The sequence below is a fragment of the Caretta caretta genome, chromosome 15 (assembly GCF_965140235.1).
Source record: "Caretta caretta isolate rCarCar2 chromosome 15, rCarCar1.hap1, whole genome shotgun sequence".
Taxonomy (NCBI): domain Eukaryota; kingdom Metazoa; phylum Chordata; order Testudines; family Cheloniidae; genus Caretta; species Caretta caretta.
The window spans coordinates 3978932-3999657 of record NC_134220.1 but is presented as its reverse complement, the minus strand read 5'-3'; the positions used below and the strand labels follow the sequence as shown (position 1 = coordinate 3999657).

Sequence of the window (20726 nt, the reverse complement as noted above, 5' to 3'; positions counted from 1 at the left end):
CCGGTGGTCTATAGCAGACTCCCACCACTACATCACTCTTGTTGCACACACTTCTAAACTTAATCCAGAGACACTCAGGTTTTTCTGCAGTTTCGTACCGGAGCTCTGAGCAGTCATACTGCTCCCTTACATACAGTGCTACTCCCCCACCTTTTCTGCCCTGCCTGTCCTTCCTGAACAGTTTATAACCATCCATGACAGTACTCCAGACAGTACTCCAGAATAGGTGAAGGACATCAAGCACCATCGACCACTCTGCTCCTTTGGCACAACCAAATTGCACATTGCAAGGGTGAAGCTTGTTTGTGCAGAAGCCAGAGCATGCTTGGGAGCCAGGTCAATTCAGTAGAACCAATTCCTGCAGTAGCCATGAACCACCACACCCCTCACCCTGTCTGACCCATGTGCTCAGCACACTGCACTGATAAGTGCACAGGCCCATCAGCGTTTCTCTCTTTTTGAAATTTTACTTTCTTCCTTCGGCGTAGAAGGAAGAAAGTTCCATTAGCCAGTTGCTTGTTTCTCTCTCACTGGAAGGTGCTCAGGTGGTGATGAGCACAGTATGAGCCCTGATTAGAATAGATGCACAGAGGATCCTCCACCTGGATTTCTGAATTACAGCAGTATGGTGGCCTTAAAGGGACATAGCATTATCAATGGAAATGCCCCAAAGGGCAGGGAAAACCACCCCCATGTTGTCTCCTGTCTGTGTTTGGGTGAGGGGCTATTGGGAGCCAGACCTGCCCAAACCTCAGGCCTTTAGGTCCACTCCAGATGCCCTGCAACTTTTCAGGACTTTCAGTCATGTAGCCCCAGGAGCTATGGCTGATGTTGGAATCAAGGAAGGAATCAATTGAATAGAGGGGTAATAGAGATATGGGTCCTCTCCGGAAGGCTGCTGAGACGATGGTCCTGGAGTTACGGGCCCCACAATTATCTAGATTCATTTAAAGCAGGGGAGGTGTGTGATGTTACTGACAAACTGGGACCATATAGTTCATTGTTGCAACCAAGGTCCTGTCGTGGCACCAAATCTTCTATAAAGGGGGTCATATACGGTGTCCAAGACAAGGTTATGGTTTGCTGGTTATGATTATGCTATCTGGGTGCATGTATCATTTTTGTATTTAAAGTTATAAATATTGACTCTATACTGTCTTGGATTTCAAACTTGTGCTGTGCTTCTGGGTGACACCCCAGACAACTAGAATTAATAATTTCTTTGCTGTACTGGGGAATCCCAGCTTCTCCCAGCTCGGCGTGCTTTGGAGAAAGATACGTTCGGCCATAAAATTTATTCCCATCCATTCCCTTGTGCTGATCTACTGGACACTCAGTGCTGCAGATGTAACTCTCCACCTCTACCTGATACCCAACGACCACTCACTGAGTAAGGTAAAACACAATCCGATTTATATAGCACTCCCACTGCCAAGATGGCTGGGCTCTGCCCAGCTGTTAGAGTGAAAATGAGCCACATAAATACACTGAAACAGCTAAGCAAAGTACTGAAAAGCCAAGCACCATGCATTGCTCAGAGAGGGAAAGGGAGAGGCCTGCCTGCCAGCCACTGCCACTAAGGAAACCAGAAAACATCTCTAACAGTGGTAGTGGTCTGTGCAGGGGATCTGAAATCTCTCTCACTGAGGGTTCAATACTGCCACCCATCGCTGTCATATTTGAGCGAAAGGTCGAGAGGGTCAAATCCTGCTGATGACCCAGTGGGGATCATTATGGCTGCACCTGATGGAGTCTTTTTCCATTTTTTTTAACTGGATTGTTTAATTCACAGAGTAAGAACATCCTTAAAAACCAGTTTCATAGTTTAAAAACGTATGGTCAATTATAACTTGACAGAAGAAATCCCAGCTTTTCCACACTGCGGTCACGTTTCACCCATTTTAATTGCTTGTGTCACACACTGGGAGGTGTGAGGGTTAATAGATATGGCTGTAGCCCACTGGTGTGTGTGTAATACCCCATGGTGGGGGACTTGTAACACAGACTCACCAAAGGGCTATGTGGACTGTAGTCTTTTCCCTTTCTGATGCTTTGTGTGAACGGAGAGCTGGCTGCAGTTCAATGATCCCTGTTCATACTTCTCAGAAATGACAATGCTTTAAATTGACAGGCCATTGAAGAAGACAAAATTAACTGGAAGTCAAGGCATGTGCCCAAGCCTCCTCAGACTGACCCTCTGTACTTTGGGTCTTGGTACCAGGTGTCCGGGCCATCAGATCTTGAGATAACCCCGACAGAAAGTGGGACTGTCCTGGGCTAGCACTAAGGCAGGAAACACTGGGATTCTCTGTCCCAGAGCTGCTGTCAGAATCCACCTTACTAGTATTCAGAGTAAACAGGGACAGTCATTTGTGTTGTGAGGTATTAATGGGATCAGATACTTAACTGGTGATTCTTGTCCCCAGGAACAGGGTTAAATTGATTAGGTTTGGGATTGTAGTAGGGTCATCAGTGGGCTGGGTGGCCTAGTACTTAGTGTCCACTTAGCTGGGGGTGGGGTAGAGGTAGGGGAGCCCGGGCCCAGCCACTCCACTGGGCTCTGACCCAGGAGGCTCAGCAGCAAGGAGGGTTGGGGACCCCCTGTGTTACCATCCCTGCATCGCTTCCTACCACTGCTCTCTCCACTTCTGGTCCCAGACAAGGAGAAAGAAAATATAAAAGGGAAACCAAACTGTCAGCCCCAACCAGGCTCAGCACACAGTCCTGGAGGTGTCAGGGAGGCGTCTCTGACATCTTTGCATGAGCCTCCAGCATGTCTGCATTCCTCCCTGTCCCAGCCTTCCTCTTCTGACCCGGGCTGCTCCCTTTTCAACCCTGTCTCCAGCTGGAGCATGCTCTGCAGGGCTGGAGGGGCAGGGCGGGGCTAGCTGGGCCCAGTATTGTCCTTTAACCCCTTCCTTCCCAGTGTGGGGTTTGTATACCCCACACAGGGATCAAGAAGGAATTTGTCCCAAAGCTATATTGACAGGGACCTAGGTGGGGTTCACTTTTATCTGGAGCATTGGACAGAGATCAGACCCTACAGTCAGCTGTGGGTGTCCCTCTATCAGCTCTGGGAGATGTTCTGTGTTTCTCTGCTGGGTTTCATATAGACCTTTACATTCGGTCCCAGACTAACTGCAGCAGCTGGCCTTTCAGAGGCTTTGGCACATGTCATATCTCGTGTCTAACCCTTTGATACTGAGATTTGTGATTTCCTGAAGGTACTCGGTCAGGGCCCACCTACTATACAAGTGCTACCATATCATGAACTGGTTACAAAAGTTTCTTCCTGACACAGTTAAAGCCTGGTTCTATTTTGCAGTGTAGACATGATCTTAACCATATCCCTGAATTGTACAGCAGCCCTAAATTGTCCAAGGCTTTGGCACAGCTCAGGGACACGCATAGACTCATAGATAGATATTAAGGTCAGAAGGGACCATTATGATCATCTAGTCTGACCTCCTGCACAATGCAGGCCACAGAAACTCACCCACCCACTCCTGCAATAAACCTCTCACCTATGTCTGAGCTATTGAAGTCCTCAAATCATGGTTTAAAGACTTCAACGTGCAGAGAATCCTCCAGCAAGTGACCCGTGCCCCATGCTGCAGAGGAAGGTGAAAAAACCCCCAGGGTCTCTTCCAATCTGCCCTGGAGGAAAATTCCTTCCCAACCCCAAATATGGCGATCAGCTGAACCCTGAGCATGTGGGCAAGATTCACCAGCCAGATACCCAGAAAAGAATTCTCTGTAGTAACTCAGATCCCACCCCATCTAACATCCCATCACAGGCCATTGGGCCTATTTACCATGAATAGTTAAAGATCAATTAATTGCCAAAATCATGTTATCCCATCATACCATCTCCTCCATAAACTTATCGAGTTTAATCTTGAAGCCAGATAGGTCTTTTGTCCCCACTGCTTCCCTTGGAAGGCTATTCCAAAACTTCACTCCTCTGATGGTTAGAAACCTTTGTCTAATTTCAAGTCTAAACTTCCCGACGGCCAGTTTATATCCATTTGTTCTTGTGTCCACATTGGTACTGAGCTTAAATAATTCCTCTCCCTCCCTGGTATTTATCCCTCTGATATATTTATAGAGAGCAATCATATCTCCCCTCAGCCTTCTTTTGGTTAGGCTAAACAAGCCAAGCTCCTTGAGTCTCCTTTCATAAGACAGGTTTTCCATTCCTCAGATCATCCTAGTAGCCCTTCTCTGTACCTGTTCCAGTTCGAATTCATCCTTCTTAAACATGGGAGACCAGAACTGCACACAGTATTCCAGGTGAGGTCTCACCAGTGCCTTGTATAAAGGTACTAACACCTCCTTATCCCTACTGGAAATACCTCGCCTGATGCATCCCAAGACCACATTAGCCTTTTTTACGGCCATATCACATTGGCGGCTCATAGTCATCCTGTGGTCAACCAATACTCCAAGGTCCTTCTCCTTCACTTCTAATTGATGCGTCCCCAGCTTATAACTAAAATTCTTCTTCTTAATCCCTAAATGCATGACTTTACACTTCTCATTATTAAATTTCATCCTATTACTATTACTCCAGTTTACAAGGTCATCCAGATCCTCCTGTATATCATCCCGGTCCTTCTCTAAATTGGCAATACCTCCCAGCTTTGTATCGTCCACAAACTTTATTAGCACACTCCCACTTTTTGTGTTGAGGTCAGTAATAAAAAGATTAAATAAGATTGGTCCCAAAATCAATCCCTAAGGAACTCCACTGGTAACCTCCCTCCAGCCTGACAGTTCACCTTTCATTATGACCCGCTGTAGTCTCCCTTTTAACCAATTCCTTATCCACTTTTCAATTTTCATATGGATCCCCATCTTTTCCAATTTAACTAATAATTTCCCGTGTGGCATCATATCAAAAGCCATACTGAAATCTAGGCAAATTAGATCCACTGCATTTCCTTTGTCTAAAAAGTCTGTTACTTTCTCAAAGAAGGAGATCAGGTTGGTTTGGCACGATCTACCTTTTGTAAAACCACGTCTTATTTTGTCCCATTTACAATTGACGTCAATGTCCTTAACTATTTTCTCCTTCAAATTTTTTTCCAAGACCTTGCATACTACAGATGTCAAACTAACAGACCTGTAGTTACCTGGATCACTTTTTTTTCCTTTCTTAAAGATAGGAACTATGTTAGCAATTCTCCAGTCATATGGTACAACCCCTGAGTTTACAGATTCATTAAAAAGTCTTGCTAATGGGCTTGCAATTTCATGTGCCAATTCCTTTAATATTCTTGGATGAAGATTATCTGGGCCCCCCGATTTAGTCCCATTAAGCTGTTCAAGTTTCGCTTCTACCTCGGATGTGGTAATGTCTACCTCCATATCCTCATTCCCATTTGTCATGCTACCATTATCCCTAAGATCCTATTAGCCTTATTAAAGACTGAGGCAAAGTATTTGTTTAGATATTGGGCCACGCCTAGATTATCCTTAACCTCCACTCTATCCTCAGTGTTTAGCGGTCCCACTTCTTTCTTTGTTTTCTTCTTATTTATATGACTGTAGAACCTTTTACTATTTACTGTTGAATCCCATCTATTGTAACAATTGGAACCTGGCTTTAACAGTTTCTAGAACAACCACATTGTAACCAGGTGCCCTGCCATGGCTGTACTTCAGCTCGGACAGACCCTTACGAGTCCTGGCAGCTGTATGTTCCCCTGGCAATTCTCTCGCTGTTCTGGGGAGGAGATGTGGTCTGGTGCATGTGATTGTTCATTCCTGCTCTTGGCTGAGGAGGGAGATTCTCCCAACCCCTTCTCTCTTTGCTTCAGCAACTGCACTTCTGCTATTGGAGCCCAGTGGAGCAGCAGTCATATATTGAGATCTACACCAGGGTGATGGAGAAGGAAATCAGGCTCCATGTGAATGGTCAAGATGATGGCAGCTTGGTCTGGTAGGCCTTGGTGAGGCCAGGTAGGATCAGCAGATGGTAGTTCCATGTGGATGACATTTTGAGCAGAACTTCAGGGGAGATGGGGTGGTTATTGTGAATCATGCTGATGCCGGAAGCACAGTGATCTGGGAAAGGTACAGAGGCCCCGACCCAAAGCCCATTAACATCTGTGGGAGACTTTCTATTGACTTCATTGGATTTTGGCTGGGGCCCTAAATCAGCTGTCAGAGATTTGCAATCTCCATCGCTGAGGCAAATAATCTTATTCAATTGAACTGAATCCTGTGGATCAAACACCACTAAATCCCCTTCCCCTCTAACCAGGGCAGTTTATTCTCCAACACAGAGATCAGCACCCATTGAGGGGAGCCATGCTTGCTCTGTGGTGGGGATCAGCTGCGGTCCCTGCAGGGAGGGCAGATGTGGGCAGCAGTCTGTCACTAAGGAAAAGGAGCCCGAAAGGGAATCCTAATTTTGTCAGGTCCCATCCCTGAGTTTAATGTGAAGACCTCCCAAAGGAGAGAGGGAGGGAGGAACCAACTGTGGGGGGGGTGTTGCACGGCTGGTCTCCTAGGTTCCCAGTGCATACATAGCAATGCATCTGACCTTTTAAATTCAATTTCCAATTAAAATAAAATAACCAGGATACACATCACAGTGCAAGGGGGAAAGTGCAGTTCCACACTACAGGCAGAGATAAGAGAAATATCCAGCTTTTACGGTACATGGCCCATTTTAAAAAAATCCAAAATCATCCATTCTACTCTCCATCACTTTTTTAACTCAATGGAGAGAAAGCATCGACTAGCAAGTGATGCCAGGCAGGGAATTCAGAGACTTGTATCACACACTGAACAGGCACTCAAAGGACAGGATAGGATGAGAAAAGAGAGAAAGAAAACACACTGTTAGGGATGGAAAGTGTCACCGAAAATTGCAAAGAGAAGAGCACTGTGTTTGTGGCTGATGTGCGATGAGCGATGTTAAGAGGGGACGAATTCTCTGCTCAAACATCTGGAGAGACCGCACTCATTAAGGCTTCCAGTTAAATTCAGCTGAGAATGTAAGACAAGATTTTGTGTTCCTAATCTCTATGTATCTCTGCCAAGAGCTGCTGACCCTCTCAATATCGTACAGTTAGTGTGAAGAGACTCTCACACACTTTGCATCCTCCCTAAGGAAGTTAGTCCAGCGAGCTCTAAACAGCACCACCTTGCACCCCCAGAGAGAGGGTAACTTATTTCACAGGATGCTCTAGTATCCCCCAGAATAATGGTTAAGTCCTAAATCCCTGTGATGGGGCAAGTTCCCATGCAACCTAGGAGGGGATTAATGAGCTTCTCTGCGCACACTCAGCTCAAACCCGATACACCTGTGAGGCCTCTGCGGCCTGGAGAAGGCTGGCTCCTTGGGCAGTGGGAGTTGGCACTCGGAGCGAAACAGAGCTCCACAGCAAAGCTCCCAAACCCCTGGCCCAAGCAGGGACTGCCCACTAGAGGAGCAGCTGGGGATCCTGCTGCCTAGACTCTCTAGAAAAGTAGAGGGACCTTTTAACTTTGGGGTTTTTGTTTTTCTCTTTGAGCCTGGACCCCTCAGACTGACAAGGCGTTACCACCCAGCTCTTGCTCAGAGACTGTTACTCCATTCACCTTACAAGGACAGCGGGTGAATTTAGGCTGACAGAGACAATGCGATGGTTATATTGTTCTCTTTTCCATTTAGACTACTGATAAGCCCCAGAAACAGGGGAACTACCCCTGAGACTCATAGCCAGAGGGACATTCCCCGCCCATTGTCCTTTGGCAGACCAATATTATAGTAACACTTGCAGCCAGAGAAGGGTGTTGGGGACAGAGGAAGTGCATGTCCCCACCCCATGGGGTGATCTGGAACAGTGGCTCTCAACCCTTCCAGACTACTGTATTCCTTTCAGATTTGTCTAACATACCCCCAAGTTTCACCTCCCTTAAAAACTACTTGCTTACAAAATCAGACATACAAATACAAAAGTGTCCTAGCACACTATTACTGAAAAATTGCTGACTTGCTCATTTTACCATATAATTATAAAATAAATCAATTGGAATATAAATATTGTACTTACATTTCAGCGTATCGTATGTATAGCAGTATAAACGAGTCATTGTCTGTATGAAATTTTAGGTTGTACTGACTTCACTAGTGCTTTTCATGTAGCCTGTTGTAAATCTAGGCAAATATCTAGCTGAGTTGATGTGCCCCTGGAAAACATCTGCGTACCCCCAGAAATACATGTACCCCTGGTTGAGAACCACTACTCCAGAGGCATGGTCTGCAACACCCCCAGAATATTTTGATGCTGGTTCCTCCTGAGATTCCAGAAATTATCTTCAGGAAATTAACCAACTCTTTGAAGATTCTGTGTGTGAAGGGAGCTATCCAGTACAGCTTTAGTGACAGGTCAGACACCTGGCTAGCCAAGGGGCTCTTGGAATGCAGAGCCTCTCAGATTGCCCTTAGCCTCTGATAGTCTCCAGTGTTATCCAGGCCTCCCACAAATGAGAGAATCAACTGGCTGCTTGACTGATTCCTTTCTTTTCTCTTCTAGGGGATGTTAGTCTTTCTGCTTTGTCCTCCCAAACGCTCACAGGTCAGTCTGATTTTTACAGAGCTTTGAGTTTCCATAGTCTGAATCCATTCTGTTGGCACATCCAGTCCTCCTGCTTGACACACAGACACTGGAGATGGAAAAAGACCTACTAGGTCACCTTCTCCATCGCTGTGACGACTCTCTGACCAAAATCCCTGTAAGCTAGAGTTAAGGTTGCAAAGACATATCAATTCCCAGTGCTCTGCTGAAATCTTATCAGAATGTCAAGAGTTGTAAAAAAACCAAAAAACCTGAAAGCCAAAAAATTCTAAGTTAAAGTTTTAAGATTATTAAAAAAAACAAAGTGTTCAAAGTTCTTGATAATTACCCAATCCTAACCTTAACTCTGCCATGTGTGCTACCATACCCTTTATTCTGACCTGTTGAATTGCTTTTGTTGTATCAGTCAGGACTGGGAGAGCTAGAAAATACATGACTTAGAAATTGGTTTCTGCAATTAAAACAACCTTTCCGCCCCTGCCCACCCAACCCCTAACAGGGCTGGCTGTGACAAGCTTGCTCAGAGGCGGCAAGTTATATGGGCCTGTGGTCCCCATGCGCCAATATTCAGGAACATGGGCCTGGCTCCACCAACGTTTGGGCTTATATTTTCAGAGCCGTCCCATCCATAGGACAGATCGAGGCAACCACCCTGAGCCCCACGCTTTGGAGAGCCCTGCGCTTCAGGGGAACCCGGGCTCCAGGACGGCCTGGGGAGGTAGCGGGGGGTCTGGCACTGGCAGCAGTGAGCGATGCAGCCCCAGCCCGCCCTGTCTCTTCCCGCTCCGCCCCTCACCCTGCTCCCGCTCCACCCCTTCCTCCAAACCCCTGCCCCGTCTCTTCCCACCCATGCTCCACCCCCACCCCACCTCTTCCCACCCCTGCTCTGCCCCCATTCCACTGAATCCCCGCCCCGACAAAGAGATTGCATTACACTACTTTGTGACGGGTTCGGTCACAGAGACCCCCCTTGGGACTGTCACCTGATGTGCTGAAATTACCTCTGAGCCCATTTTCCCTGCCAGCTTGGGATTCCAGAACCCTGCCTTATTGAGCCAGGCACACTAACCTGCTGCAACACAGACCTAGGGTCTGGTCCACGTCCCCAAAGCTGGAGACTTAACTAAAAACCACTCGGCACCTGTCTCCAGCACCCAGACACCCAGCTCCCAGTGGGATCCAAACCCCAAATAAATCCGTTTTACTCTGTATAAAGCTTATACAGGGTAAATTCATAAATTGTCCACCTTCTATAATACTTTGATAGAGAGATATGCACAGCTGTTAGCTCCCCCAGGTATTGATCACTTACTCTGGGTTTATTAATAAACAAAAGTGATTTTATTAAGTATAAAAAGTAGGATTTAAATGGTTTCAAGTCATAACAGACAGAACAAAAAGAAAAGGAGTACTTGTAGCACCTTAGAGACTAACAAATTTATATGAGCAATAAATTTGTTAGTCTCTAAGGTGCCACAAGTACTCTTTTTCTTTTTACGAATACAGACTAACATGGCTGCTACTCTGAAACCAGACAGAACAAAGTAAGTCACTAAGCAAAATAAATCAAAAACATGCAAGTCTAAGCTTAATACATTAAGAAACTGATTACAGATAATATCTCACCCTCAGAGATGTTCCAATAAGCTTCTTTCACAGACTAGACTCCTTCCTAATCTGGGCCCAATCCTTTCACCTGGTACAGCCTTTGTAAGATCCAGCAGACATCTCTGGTGGTAAGCAGGGGTTTTCTCATGACTGGCAGCCTTTGTCCTGCTCCACCCCTTTTTATATCTTTGGCATAAGGTGGGAATCTTTTGTCTCTCTGGGTCCCCACCCCTCCTTCTAAATGGAAAAGTACCAGATTTAAGATGCATTTCATTATCAGGTGACATGGTCACATGTCACTGTAAGACCCCTAGTCTCTATTCCCTATGGGCTGGCCCACACGTACACAGGAAGGCTTTCAAGTAACTAAGGCCATTTACAACTGATTGTTTCTGGAGCACCCTTAATGGCCTCCACTTAATATGTTTACATCATTGATACAAGTCTATATCATATTCTCCTAACTCCAGATATAGAAATAATACTTGCAACCGAGTAGGATGAACACACTTAGTAGATTACAAGCTTTCTAATGACACCATACATGGGGTATTTAGCGTAAAACATATTCCAGTTATGTCATATTCATAAGCATATTTCCATAAAGCATATGGAGTGCAACATCACACAGGGCCCAGTCCAAATCCCATGAAAACCAATGGTAAGACTTCCCCTGATTTCTGTCACATTAGGTTATCAGTCACGCTGGCATGAATCTGGAATAACTCAGTTCTCCTCAGTGGGGTGACCCTGGGCTTACAGTGGTGAATGGGAGAGCAGATATTGGCCAGTTAGCAAATGGGAACCGGATTTATAGACACTCTGGAACTCTCTGGCCTTGGGTTTATTTTCAAACCCTGACATTTTTTGGTTTGCTTCTTGCATTTACCATTCTGCAGCGCTGTGTGCAGTGCGGTGACATGTCACCAGTCCCCTAGCTAGCTAGCTTCATTACTCATATGACCTTAGAACCGGAGCCCCTCACAATCTTTACTGTATTTATCCTCCAACACTCCTGTGAAGCAGGGCAGAGCTAGGATCGCCGTTGTACAGATGGCACGGAGGTGTAGAGAGGCTGAGTGACTTGCCCAAGGCCATGCCAGGAATCTCTGGCAGAGCAAGGACTTGAACCCAGGTCTCAGGCTAGTGCCTGAACCACTGTACAATCTTTCCTCCGCTAGGGAGACTAGTCTGCAATTTAACGATGCCCCTGCTAAGAACTGGTTTCATGGTTTGGGGGGAGGAATAGCTCAGTGGTTTGAGCATTGGCCTGCTAAACCCAGCGTTGTGAGCTCAATCCTTGAAGGGACCATTTAGGGATCTGGGGAGAAAATTGGAGATTGGCCCTGCTTTGAGCAGGGGGTTGGACTAGATGACCTCCTGAGGTCCCTTCCAACCCTGATATTCTATGATTCATGGTTTCAGAGGAACAGCCGTGTTAGTCTGTATTCGCAAAAAGAAAAGGAGTACTTGTGGCACCTTAGAGACTAACGAATTTATTTGAGCATGAGCTTTCGTGTGAGCTGTAGCTCACGAAAGCTCATGCTCAAATAAATTCGTTAGTCTCTAAGGTGCCACAAGTACTCCTTTTCTTTTTATGATTCATGGTGTACATCATAAACATTCCCCTGCTCATTAATGATCACATCGCTAGCTGCACCCCACCATGGGAGAGGCTGCTGGGAGGGCCTGGAATGTGTAGCAGTGTTGGCTGTTGCACCAGAACCTCAGGGTTGTTCAGCAACCCTTTGTCAGTGTCTGAAGTCAAAATGGAGGAGTCCCTTACCTACCATATGCAACTGTAAGTGACTTTATAACCTTTCTGCAAAGGCTGTGTGCTTTGGGCTAGAAGAGTCTCATGTACGGGGTGGGAGCAAGTCCCTGCAACCCAGAATGGCACAGGGGAGGAAGACTAACGCAGGGTTTTATCTCCCATGTGCAGCAGAGTAATACAGGGCTGGTGTCTCCATTAGGTGCAGCCTTTGTGGGGAAGCACAGTGATCGAATGGGACAGATCCAGCCTGTGCTGGTGCGCTTACGGGTGGCCCAGCTACTTAGCAGTGAAGGAGAGGAAGAGGTGAGAAGTGAACAGACAAGTCGAATGATGAACGATGCCTTACTGCAACTGGTTGAGAGGAAAGGAGCTCGGGCCCAAGAAGAACTCTACCAGACTCTCAGAGAGACGGACCCTTACCTTGTACAGGACTTGGAGCAATCCAGCTAGGGCCTGGAGATTCTGCTAACTGCCACTGTTCTCCTGGCCGTGCCATTGTCAGGCATCACGGAGCAATATGATTTACATCACGTGAGCTTTTCAAGCCTTCTGACACAGCCGCTGGGCCTACGTCTCACCACTCTGTGCCACACTAGCAGTGCAAAGGAGCTGGAAAGCTGGCTGACCATTCAAGCTGGGGATTCCCCATAATAGCTGACTCTCTGACCCCACTCACAACGGCCCCGGGGGCCTGCCGCAACCAGGCCCAACTAAGAGCAGCCCTGACTCCTAGTCCAGAGCCTTCACCGATAAACCATCTGTGATAAATTAAGGGGGGATAGCTCCCTTTTATGGACATCCAGCCAGCCAGTTAGCTACTTGCTTTACCTGTAAAGAGTTAAAAAGTCTCCCTGCATAGGTAAAAGGAAGGGAGTGGGCACCTGACCAAAAGAGTCAATGGGAAGGCTAGAACTTTTTAAAATTGGGAAAAAAACGTCCCCTTTGTCTGTCTGTTGTTCTCAGGGAGAAGCAGAGCCAGGGCTGGAACTATGCTGTACGAAGCTTGGGCCAGGTATGAAAATCATCTGAATCATACCTAGAAACTACTAATTTGAAACCCCAGATATGTAAGTAGATCAGGAATGTCTAGGAAGACGTGATTAGGTTTATCTCTATTTATTTCTTTATGCCTTGTGGACTCCTCTGTGCTAACCCCAAATTCTTTTGTTTTGCTTGTAACCTTTAAGCTGGACCTCAAGAAGGTTATTCTTGATGCTTAATTCTTGTAAGTGGGTTTTTAAAAACTAGCAATAGCCCGAGTTTTCAAATGTATTTTCTTTCTTTTTGTTTGTAAGAAAATTGATCTTTTTTAAGAACAGGATTGGATTTTGTGTCCTAAGAGGTTTGTGCACGTTGTTTAATTAGCTGGTGGCAACAGCTGATTTCCTTTGTTTTCTTTCTCAGCTCTTCCCCGGAGGGGAAGTGAAAGGGCTTGAGGGTGCCGCACAGGAAGGAATCCCCAAATGCACCTTCCTGGGTTCTCAAAGGGGTTTTTGCACTTGGGTGGTGGCAGCATCTACCCATCCAAGGTCAGAGAGAAGCTGTAACCTTGGGAGTTTAATACCAGCCTGGAGTGGCCAGTATTAATTTTTAGAATCCTTGCAGGCCCCCACCTTCGACACTCCAAGTGCCAGAGAGGGGAATCAGCCCTGACACCATCCTTGCCCCCTAACAAGAACTCTTCAGCTGGTTCCCAGCAGCTCAAAGCCTCAACACAGGAAGTGCCTCCTTTGCTGATCTCCCACCCCAGACTGGTCCTTAGGGGCCAGGCTGAACTCAAACCTGTGCAACTAAGGAAGTGTGGCCCCCAGCACAGGGGAATTCTATATTAGACCTCATCTTGACAGATAAAGAGGGACTGATCACAGAACTAAAAATTAATGGTAACTTACATACAAGTGATCATGACTTGATCACACTTACAATGTACAAACAGAATAAAGTCCAGACCAATGATGGTGCTTCAAAAGGGCCAGTTTCACAAAGCTGAAAACAATTATGAGCCAAATCAGCTGGGAGAAAAAAAGTCAATCAGAAAAATGTGAATGACAATTGGGAATTGTTTAAGGGCACTGTAGAAGAAAGAAAGAGCCTGAAGCATGGGCCTGGTGCAAGGCCTGAGGCCTGAACCAAAGTCAGCAGAAGTTACGCTCTGAGCAAGTCAGGCCCTGTCGAAAGCAGATGCTCCCCTGCAGGCCAGTGTCCGGTACACGAACTCGGCACCAGTGTTGCTGGCATAGCTAAAACACACCGGATACGTAAACACATCCCAGCAGGCCAGCACAAGAACACCCCAAGCTAGCAGACGATAAAATGGTGTGACAAAAGTGATGAATGGTGATATTTTGTCTGAAACATCAGGAGTGAAAGTACAAAGCCAGGTGGCGAATAGAAATGTTTTGTCTGGAACATCAGGAGGAAAATACAAGGGGAGGTAAACATGTCAAGAAACGCGTACAGAAATACGTAAATTGTTTATCCCAGTCTATAAATATTGGGATCCCTCACCTTAACCCTTCATCCAGCCTAGGGGCAGTGGAAAGTCTGACTGAGCTGCATCCATTGTCATGGGCATACATGTCTTAGGGCATGTCTACACTAATGGCCGGATCGACGGGCAGCAATCGATCCAGTGGGGGTCGATTTATCGTGTCTAGTATAAACGCGATAAATCGACCACTGATTGCTCTAGCGTCAACTCCAGTACTCCACCTCAACGAGAAGCGCAAGGGGAATCAACGGAAGAGCATCTCCCGTTGACACACCACAGTGAAGACACCACGGTAAGTAGATCTAAGTACACTGACTTCAGCTACGTTATTCACGTAGCTGAAGTTACGTAACTTAGATCCATCTCCCCCCATAGTGTAGATCAGCCTTTAGTATCCTTGTAGAGCCTGCCAGGTGCTATTGCTTTGTCAACAATTTTTTACTAATTTCATCTAGACCACGTTTCCCTAGTTTGCTTATGAGAATGTCATGTGGGACCACTTGCAAATTGACTGTTAAATAATTTGTCCCCGTATCTTTGCAGCTATTGAAGTTAGGCTGACAGGTCTATAACTCCCCAGGTCCTCTGTTCCCTTTTAAAGATAGGTACTGCGTTGGCCCTTCTCCAGTCCTCTGGCATCTTACCCATCCTCCAGGAGTTCTCGAAGATAATTGCTAATAGTTCTGAGATTTTTGCAGTTAGTTCCTTAAATACCCTAGGATGAATTTCATCAGGCTCTGCCAACTTGAACACATCCAACTTACTTAAATATGCTTTAACCTGGTCTTTCCGTATTTTGGCTTGCATTCCTTCCTCCTTGTTGCTAATATTAATGTATTGAGTAGCTGGTCACCATTAACCTTTTCAGTCAAGACTGAAGCAAAATAAGCATTAAGCACATCAGCCTTTTTGATGGAGTCAGTTATTAGCTCTCCTTCCCGCTACGTAGGGGACCTGTATTTTCCTTTGTCTCTCTATTGCATATGAGATTTATCTTATTCCTTCCTGCAACTAAGAAGACTGTCCACTTCTGCATGGATCTGTCACAGATCTCCAACATAACCAGCAAATCACCAGAGTAAAGATAAAACTTTGCAAGAAAGGAGTGAAACAGCAATTTTATTATACTCAAAAATGAAGAGTAAAAGACCCAGAACACTTTGTGCTGGTTTCTTATCCTACCAGTTGATTTTATGGTTATTGTTAAGCACCATTAGAAAGCAGTTAATTCAAGGTCTTAGTCAGAAAAGAATCAAAGTATTATTTGTATTAGGAGAGTGCCCAGGGCTCCTGGTCAGGGATAGGCGCCTTACTCATTGTTGCAGGCACTGTCGGCACTAGGGCAGCATGCACAGTGTTGAATCCCAGAGGATTTGCAGTGGTGTCAGTTCTTGCAGATGCTCCCAGATCGAAGCGGGGGCTGCGGACTTTCAGAGCACCAACGGCAATCGCCTCAACAGGCGATGCAGGCCAGCCCAAAATTACAGCTGTGATGCTATCGCTTCTTGATGGAGGCCAGGTAGGCAAACCAGAAGAGAGAAACGAGGTTTCCAAACAACACCCGAAACTGTGGAGAGAAGTGTCAAGATACAGACCGGCCTGGGGCTGACAGTCCCCTAACTGCAGTTCCTGGGACAGAACTGGGTCACTTACTGCACTGGGACGCGACACCCCCTTTGGATACAGATGTGAGTGCCTGTGTCTTACTGACAAAAGTGTCAGCGTCTGTCTGGATTTGTGCAGTCCTTCACACCTGAACAACTGATTGCGGGCAATGGGGCCCTCAGCTCTGCAACTAGCTGAGGAGCAGTAACAGATTCAGGCACAAGAGCAACTGTGGGGGTTGCTAGCATGGAGGACAGAAATATTAAAGGAAGGGGATCTTAGGGCGATCAATAAGGGGACCCTGGACATTATACTAGTGGGGAAAAAAGCCCACGCTATAAACCTGGATGTAGGGCTGCAAGAGTGGTCAGAATTCCCAGGCAAGGACATCATGTGAGCAGGCAGAGACTTACCTGCATAGGGACGTAATTGACATTAATGAACTGGACTGGGGTCCACACTTTCCAGTTCATTTTGAGTGCTACCCAGTAACCACTCTTTATCTTCTCAGCAAACGCAGACAGATCCTTCCCCTGGAACACAAGGAACACCGGTGATGGCCAGGGAGGCCAGGCCTAAACTCCAGAGGAAGAGGCCCCGACTCTCGCCCTTACAGAGCCCTAAGCCATGTGGGCAAAGGGGTTACAAAGACACAGATCCTAACAGAGCGCAGCCAGAGAGAAGCACTCACCACCTGTGAGACCCAGGTGCACACGATGTGCCAGAGGTGTATCACACTAGCCAAAGCTGGCCATTCCAGCAGAGGGGAACAGAGCAACCGGCCATGCAGCACGCTCAGGAGATCACAAACCCCAGGCTGATGTTAAACACGAGCATCCCCACTGTATAGCAGGGCAAGCCAAGGCTCAAAGCAGCTGAGTGAGCTATTTCAGAGCTCACAGGAAGACAGCAGCAAAGTAAGAAGGTCCCCTGCTCTGACCAACAGGGCCTGTCCTAGATCATCGGTGACCAGGAGCTAGATTCCGTCCAGGCACATAAACACACAGTTACGTCTAACTTAGCTATCTGTAGCAGTATCCAGAACCACACACCAAACCCTACAGCCTGACTTCAGCACACACTGGAGATAGGCACCTACCTCCAGCAGGTTCATGACGAAGAAGAAGAGCAGCAGGAAGGGTGGAGCAACAACCAGACGGTCCAGCAGAAGCCTCTTGACCATGGCAAAAGGGACATTCGATGGGATCAGCTGCTCCAGGTACAGGTAGAAATAGTGACTGAGTGGCCCTGTGAACAGGAACCTGGCAAACCAGAGGGCATGACTGTGCTTCATCACTGTCCTCCAGCCTTCCCCAGGCTTCCATCCAGCTCCAGCTTAGGTTCTTAGCTGGCCCCATTACCAAAGTATCTGAGCACCTCACAATCTTAAATGTGTTTATCCTCACACCACCCCTGTGTGCAGGGCTCTTATCCCATTTGTACAGATGGGAACTGAGGTCCCGAGAGACAAGTGACTTGCCCAAGGTCACAAAGGAAGTCTGTGGCAGGAAGTACTGTGCTACTGCTCTAACCAGACCATCCTTTCTCTTGCTCCAGAGAGAGATGCTAATGGTGCCATAACAGTGAGGGGGGAAGCACTTTGCAAAGCAGCGTATCCTGCTTCTCACACCCCTCCAGGAGAGGAGGGTGTTGGGGACAGAGGAAGTGCATGTCCCCACCCCATGGGGTGATCTGGAACAGTGGCTCTCAACCCTTCCAGACTACTGTATTCCTTTCAGATTTGTCTAACATACCCCCAAGTTTCACCTCCCTTAAAAACTACTTGCTTACAAAATCAGACATACAAATACAAAAGTGTCCTAGCACACTATTACTGAAAAATTGCTGACTTGCTCATTTTACCATATAATTATAAAATAAATCAATTGGAATATAAATATTGTACTTACATTTCAGCGTATCGTATGTATAGCAGTATAAACGAGTCATTGTCTGTATGAAATTTTAGGTTGTACTGACTTCACTAGTGCTTTTCATGTAGCCTGTTGTAAATCTAGGCAAATATCTAGCTGAGTTGATGTGCCCCTGGAAAACATCTGCGTACCCCCAGAAATACATGTACCCCTGGTTGAGAACCACTACTCCAGAGGCATGGTCTGCAACACCCCCAGAATATTTTGATGCTGGTTCCTCCTGAGATTCCAGAAATTATCTTCAGGAAATTAACCAACTCTTTGAAGATTCTGTGTGTGAAGGGAGCTATCCAGTACAGCTTTAGTGACAGGTCAGACACCTGGCTAGCCAAGGGGCTCTTGGAATGCAGAGCCTCTCAGATTGCCCTTAGCCTCTGATAGTCTCCAGTGTTATCCAGGCCTCCCACAAATGAGAGAATCAACTGGCTGCTTGACTGATTCCTTTCTTTTCTCTTCTAGGGGATGTTAGTCTTTCTGCTTTGTCCTCCCAAACGCTCACAGGTCAGTCTGATTTTTACAGAGCTTTGAGTTTCCATAGTCTGAATCCATTCTGTTGGCACATCCAGTCCTCCTGCTTGACACACAGACACTGGAGATGGAAAAAGACCTACTAGGTCACCTTCTCCATCGCTGTGACGACTCTCTGACCAAAATCCCTGTAAGCTAGAGTTAAGGTTGCAAAGACATATCAATTCCCAGTGCTCTGCTGAAATCTTATCAGAATGTCAAGAGTTGTAAAAAAACCAAAAAACCTGAAAGCCAAAAAATTCTAAGTTAAAGTTTTAAGATTATTAAAAAAAACAAAGTGTTCAAAGTTCTTGATAATTACCCAATCCTAACCTTAACTCTGCCATGTGTGCTACCATACCCTTTATTCTGACCTGTTGAATTGCTTTTGTTGTATCAGTCAGGACTGGGAGAGCTAGAAAATACATGACTTAGAAATTGGTTTCTGCAATTAAAACAACCTTTCCGCCCCTGCCCACCCAACCCCTAACAGGGCTGGCTGTGACAAGCTTGCTCAGAGGCGGCAAGTTATATGGGCCTGTGGTCCCCATGCGCCAATATTCAGGAACATGGGCCTGGCTCCACCAACGTTTGGGCTTATATTTTCAGAGCCGTCCCATCCATAGGACAGATCGAGGCAACCACCCTGAGCCCCACGCTTTGGAGAGCCCTGCGCTTCAGGGGAACCCGGGCTCCAGGACGGCCTGGGGAGGTAGCGGGGGGTCTGGCACTGGCAGCAGTGAGCGATGCAGCCCCAGCCCGCCCTGTCTCTTCCCGCTCCGCCCCTCACCCTGCTCCCGCTCCACCCCTTCCTCCAAACCCCTGCCCCGTCTCTTCCCACCCATGCTCCACCCCCACCCCACCTCTTCCCACCCCTGCTCTGCCCCCATTCCACTGAATCCCCGCCCCGACAAAGAGATTGCATTACACTACTTTGTGACGGGTTCGGTCACAGAGACCCCCCTTGGGACTGTCACCTGATGTGCTGAAATTACCTCTGAGCCCATTTTCCCTGCCAGCTTGGGATTCCAGAACCCTGCCTTATTGAGCCAGGCACACTAACCTGCTGCAACACAGACCTAGGGTCTGGTCCACGTCCCCAAAGCTGGAGACTTAACTAAAAACCACTCGGCACCTGTCTCCAGCACCCAGACACCCAGCTCCCAGTGGGATCCAAACCCCAAATAAATCCGTTTTACTCTGTATAAAGCTTATACAGGGTAAATTCATAAATTGTCCACCTTCTATAATACTTTGATAGAGAGATATGCACAGCTGTTAGCTCCCCCAGGTATTGATCACTTACTCTGGGTTTATTAATAAACAAAAGTGATTTTATTAAGTATAAAAAGTAGGATTTAAATGGTTTCAAGTCATAACAGACAGAACAAAAAGAAAAGGAGTACTTGTAGCACCTTAGAGACTAACAAATTTATATGAGCAATAAATTTGTTAGTCTCTAAGGTGCCACAAGTACTCTTTTTCTTTTTACGAATACAGACTAACATGGCTGCTACTCTGAAACCAGACAGAACAAAGTAAGTCACTAAGCAAAATAAATCAAAAACATGCAAGTCTAAGCTTAATACATTAAGAAACTGATTACAGATAATATCTCACCCTCAGAGATGTTCCAATAAGCTTCTTTCACAGACTAGACTCCTTCCTAATCTGGGCCCAATCCTTTCACCTGGTACAGCCTTTGTAAGATCCAGCAGACATCTCTGGTGGTAAGCAGGGGTTTTCTCATGACTGGCAGCCTTTGTCCTGCTCCACCCCTTTTTATATCTTTGGCATAAGGTGGGAATCTTTTGTCTCTCTGGGTCCCCACCCCTCCTTCTAAATGGAAAAGTACCAGATTTAAGATGCATTTCATTATCAGGTGACATGGTCACATGTCACTGTAAGACCCCTAGTCTCTATTCCCTATGGGCTGGCCCACACGTACACAGGAAGGCTTTCAAGTAACTAAGGCCATTTACAACTGATTGTTTCTGGAGCACCCTTAATGGCCTCCACTTAATATGTTTACATCATTGATACAAGTCTATATCATATTCTCCTAACTCCAGATATAGAAATAATACTTGCAACCGAGTAGGATGAACACACTTAGTAGATTACAAGCTTTCTAATGACACCATACATGGGGTATTTAGCGTAAAACATATTCCAGTTATGTCATATTCATAAGTATATTTCCATAAAGCATATGGAGTGCAACATCACACAGG

At 46.4% G+C, this 20726-nt stretch overlaps 1 protein-coding gene and 1 long non-coding RNA gene across 2 annotated transcripts; one reads left to right on the top strand and one right to left on the bottom strand.

The window, feature by feature from the left end:
* Nucleotides 1-1248: 1248 nt before the first annotated feature.
* LOC142069356 (uncharacterized) lies at nt 1249-12379 on the top strand. The gene is made up of 4 exons (XR_012665146.1): nt 1249-1395; nt 5823-5964; nt 8532-8573; nt 12155-12379. It is a non-coding gene; the product is annotated as an uncharacterized LOC142069356 (long non-coding RNA).
* A 3166-nt stretch (nt 12380-15545) lies between these two features.
* LOC142069355 (peroxisomal membrane protein 2-like) lies at nt 15546-17566 on the bottom strand. Its single transcript, XM_075120180.1, has 3 exons — nt 17151-17566; nt 16465-16584; nt 15546-16013 (listed from the first exon to the last, which is right to left on the bottom strand). Exons 1-3 carry the CDS (start codon nt 17343-17345, stop codon nt 15942-15944), a joined length of 387 nt encoding a protein of 128 aa, XP_074976281.1. The 5' UTR covers nt 17346-17566; the 3' UTR covers nt 15546-15941.
* Nucleotides 17567-20726: the final 3160 nt, after the last annotated feature.

Excerpts from the sequence above, each read along its gene's own strand:
- LOC142069355 (XM_075120180.1), bottom strand. The coding sequence starts at position 17,345 with ATGAAGCACAGTCATGCCCTCTGGTTTGCCAGGTTCCTGTTCACAGGG. Across the intron at positions 16,585-17,150 it reads TCGTCATGAACCTGCTGGAG|GGGAAGGATCTGTCTGCGTT; the intron begins GTAGGTGCCTAT and ends CTTGTGTTCCAG. Across the intron at positions 16,014-16,464 it reads TCAATTACGTCCCTATGCAG|TTTCGGGTGTTGTTTGGAAA; the intron begins GTAAGTCTCTGC and ends TTCTCTCCACAG.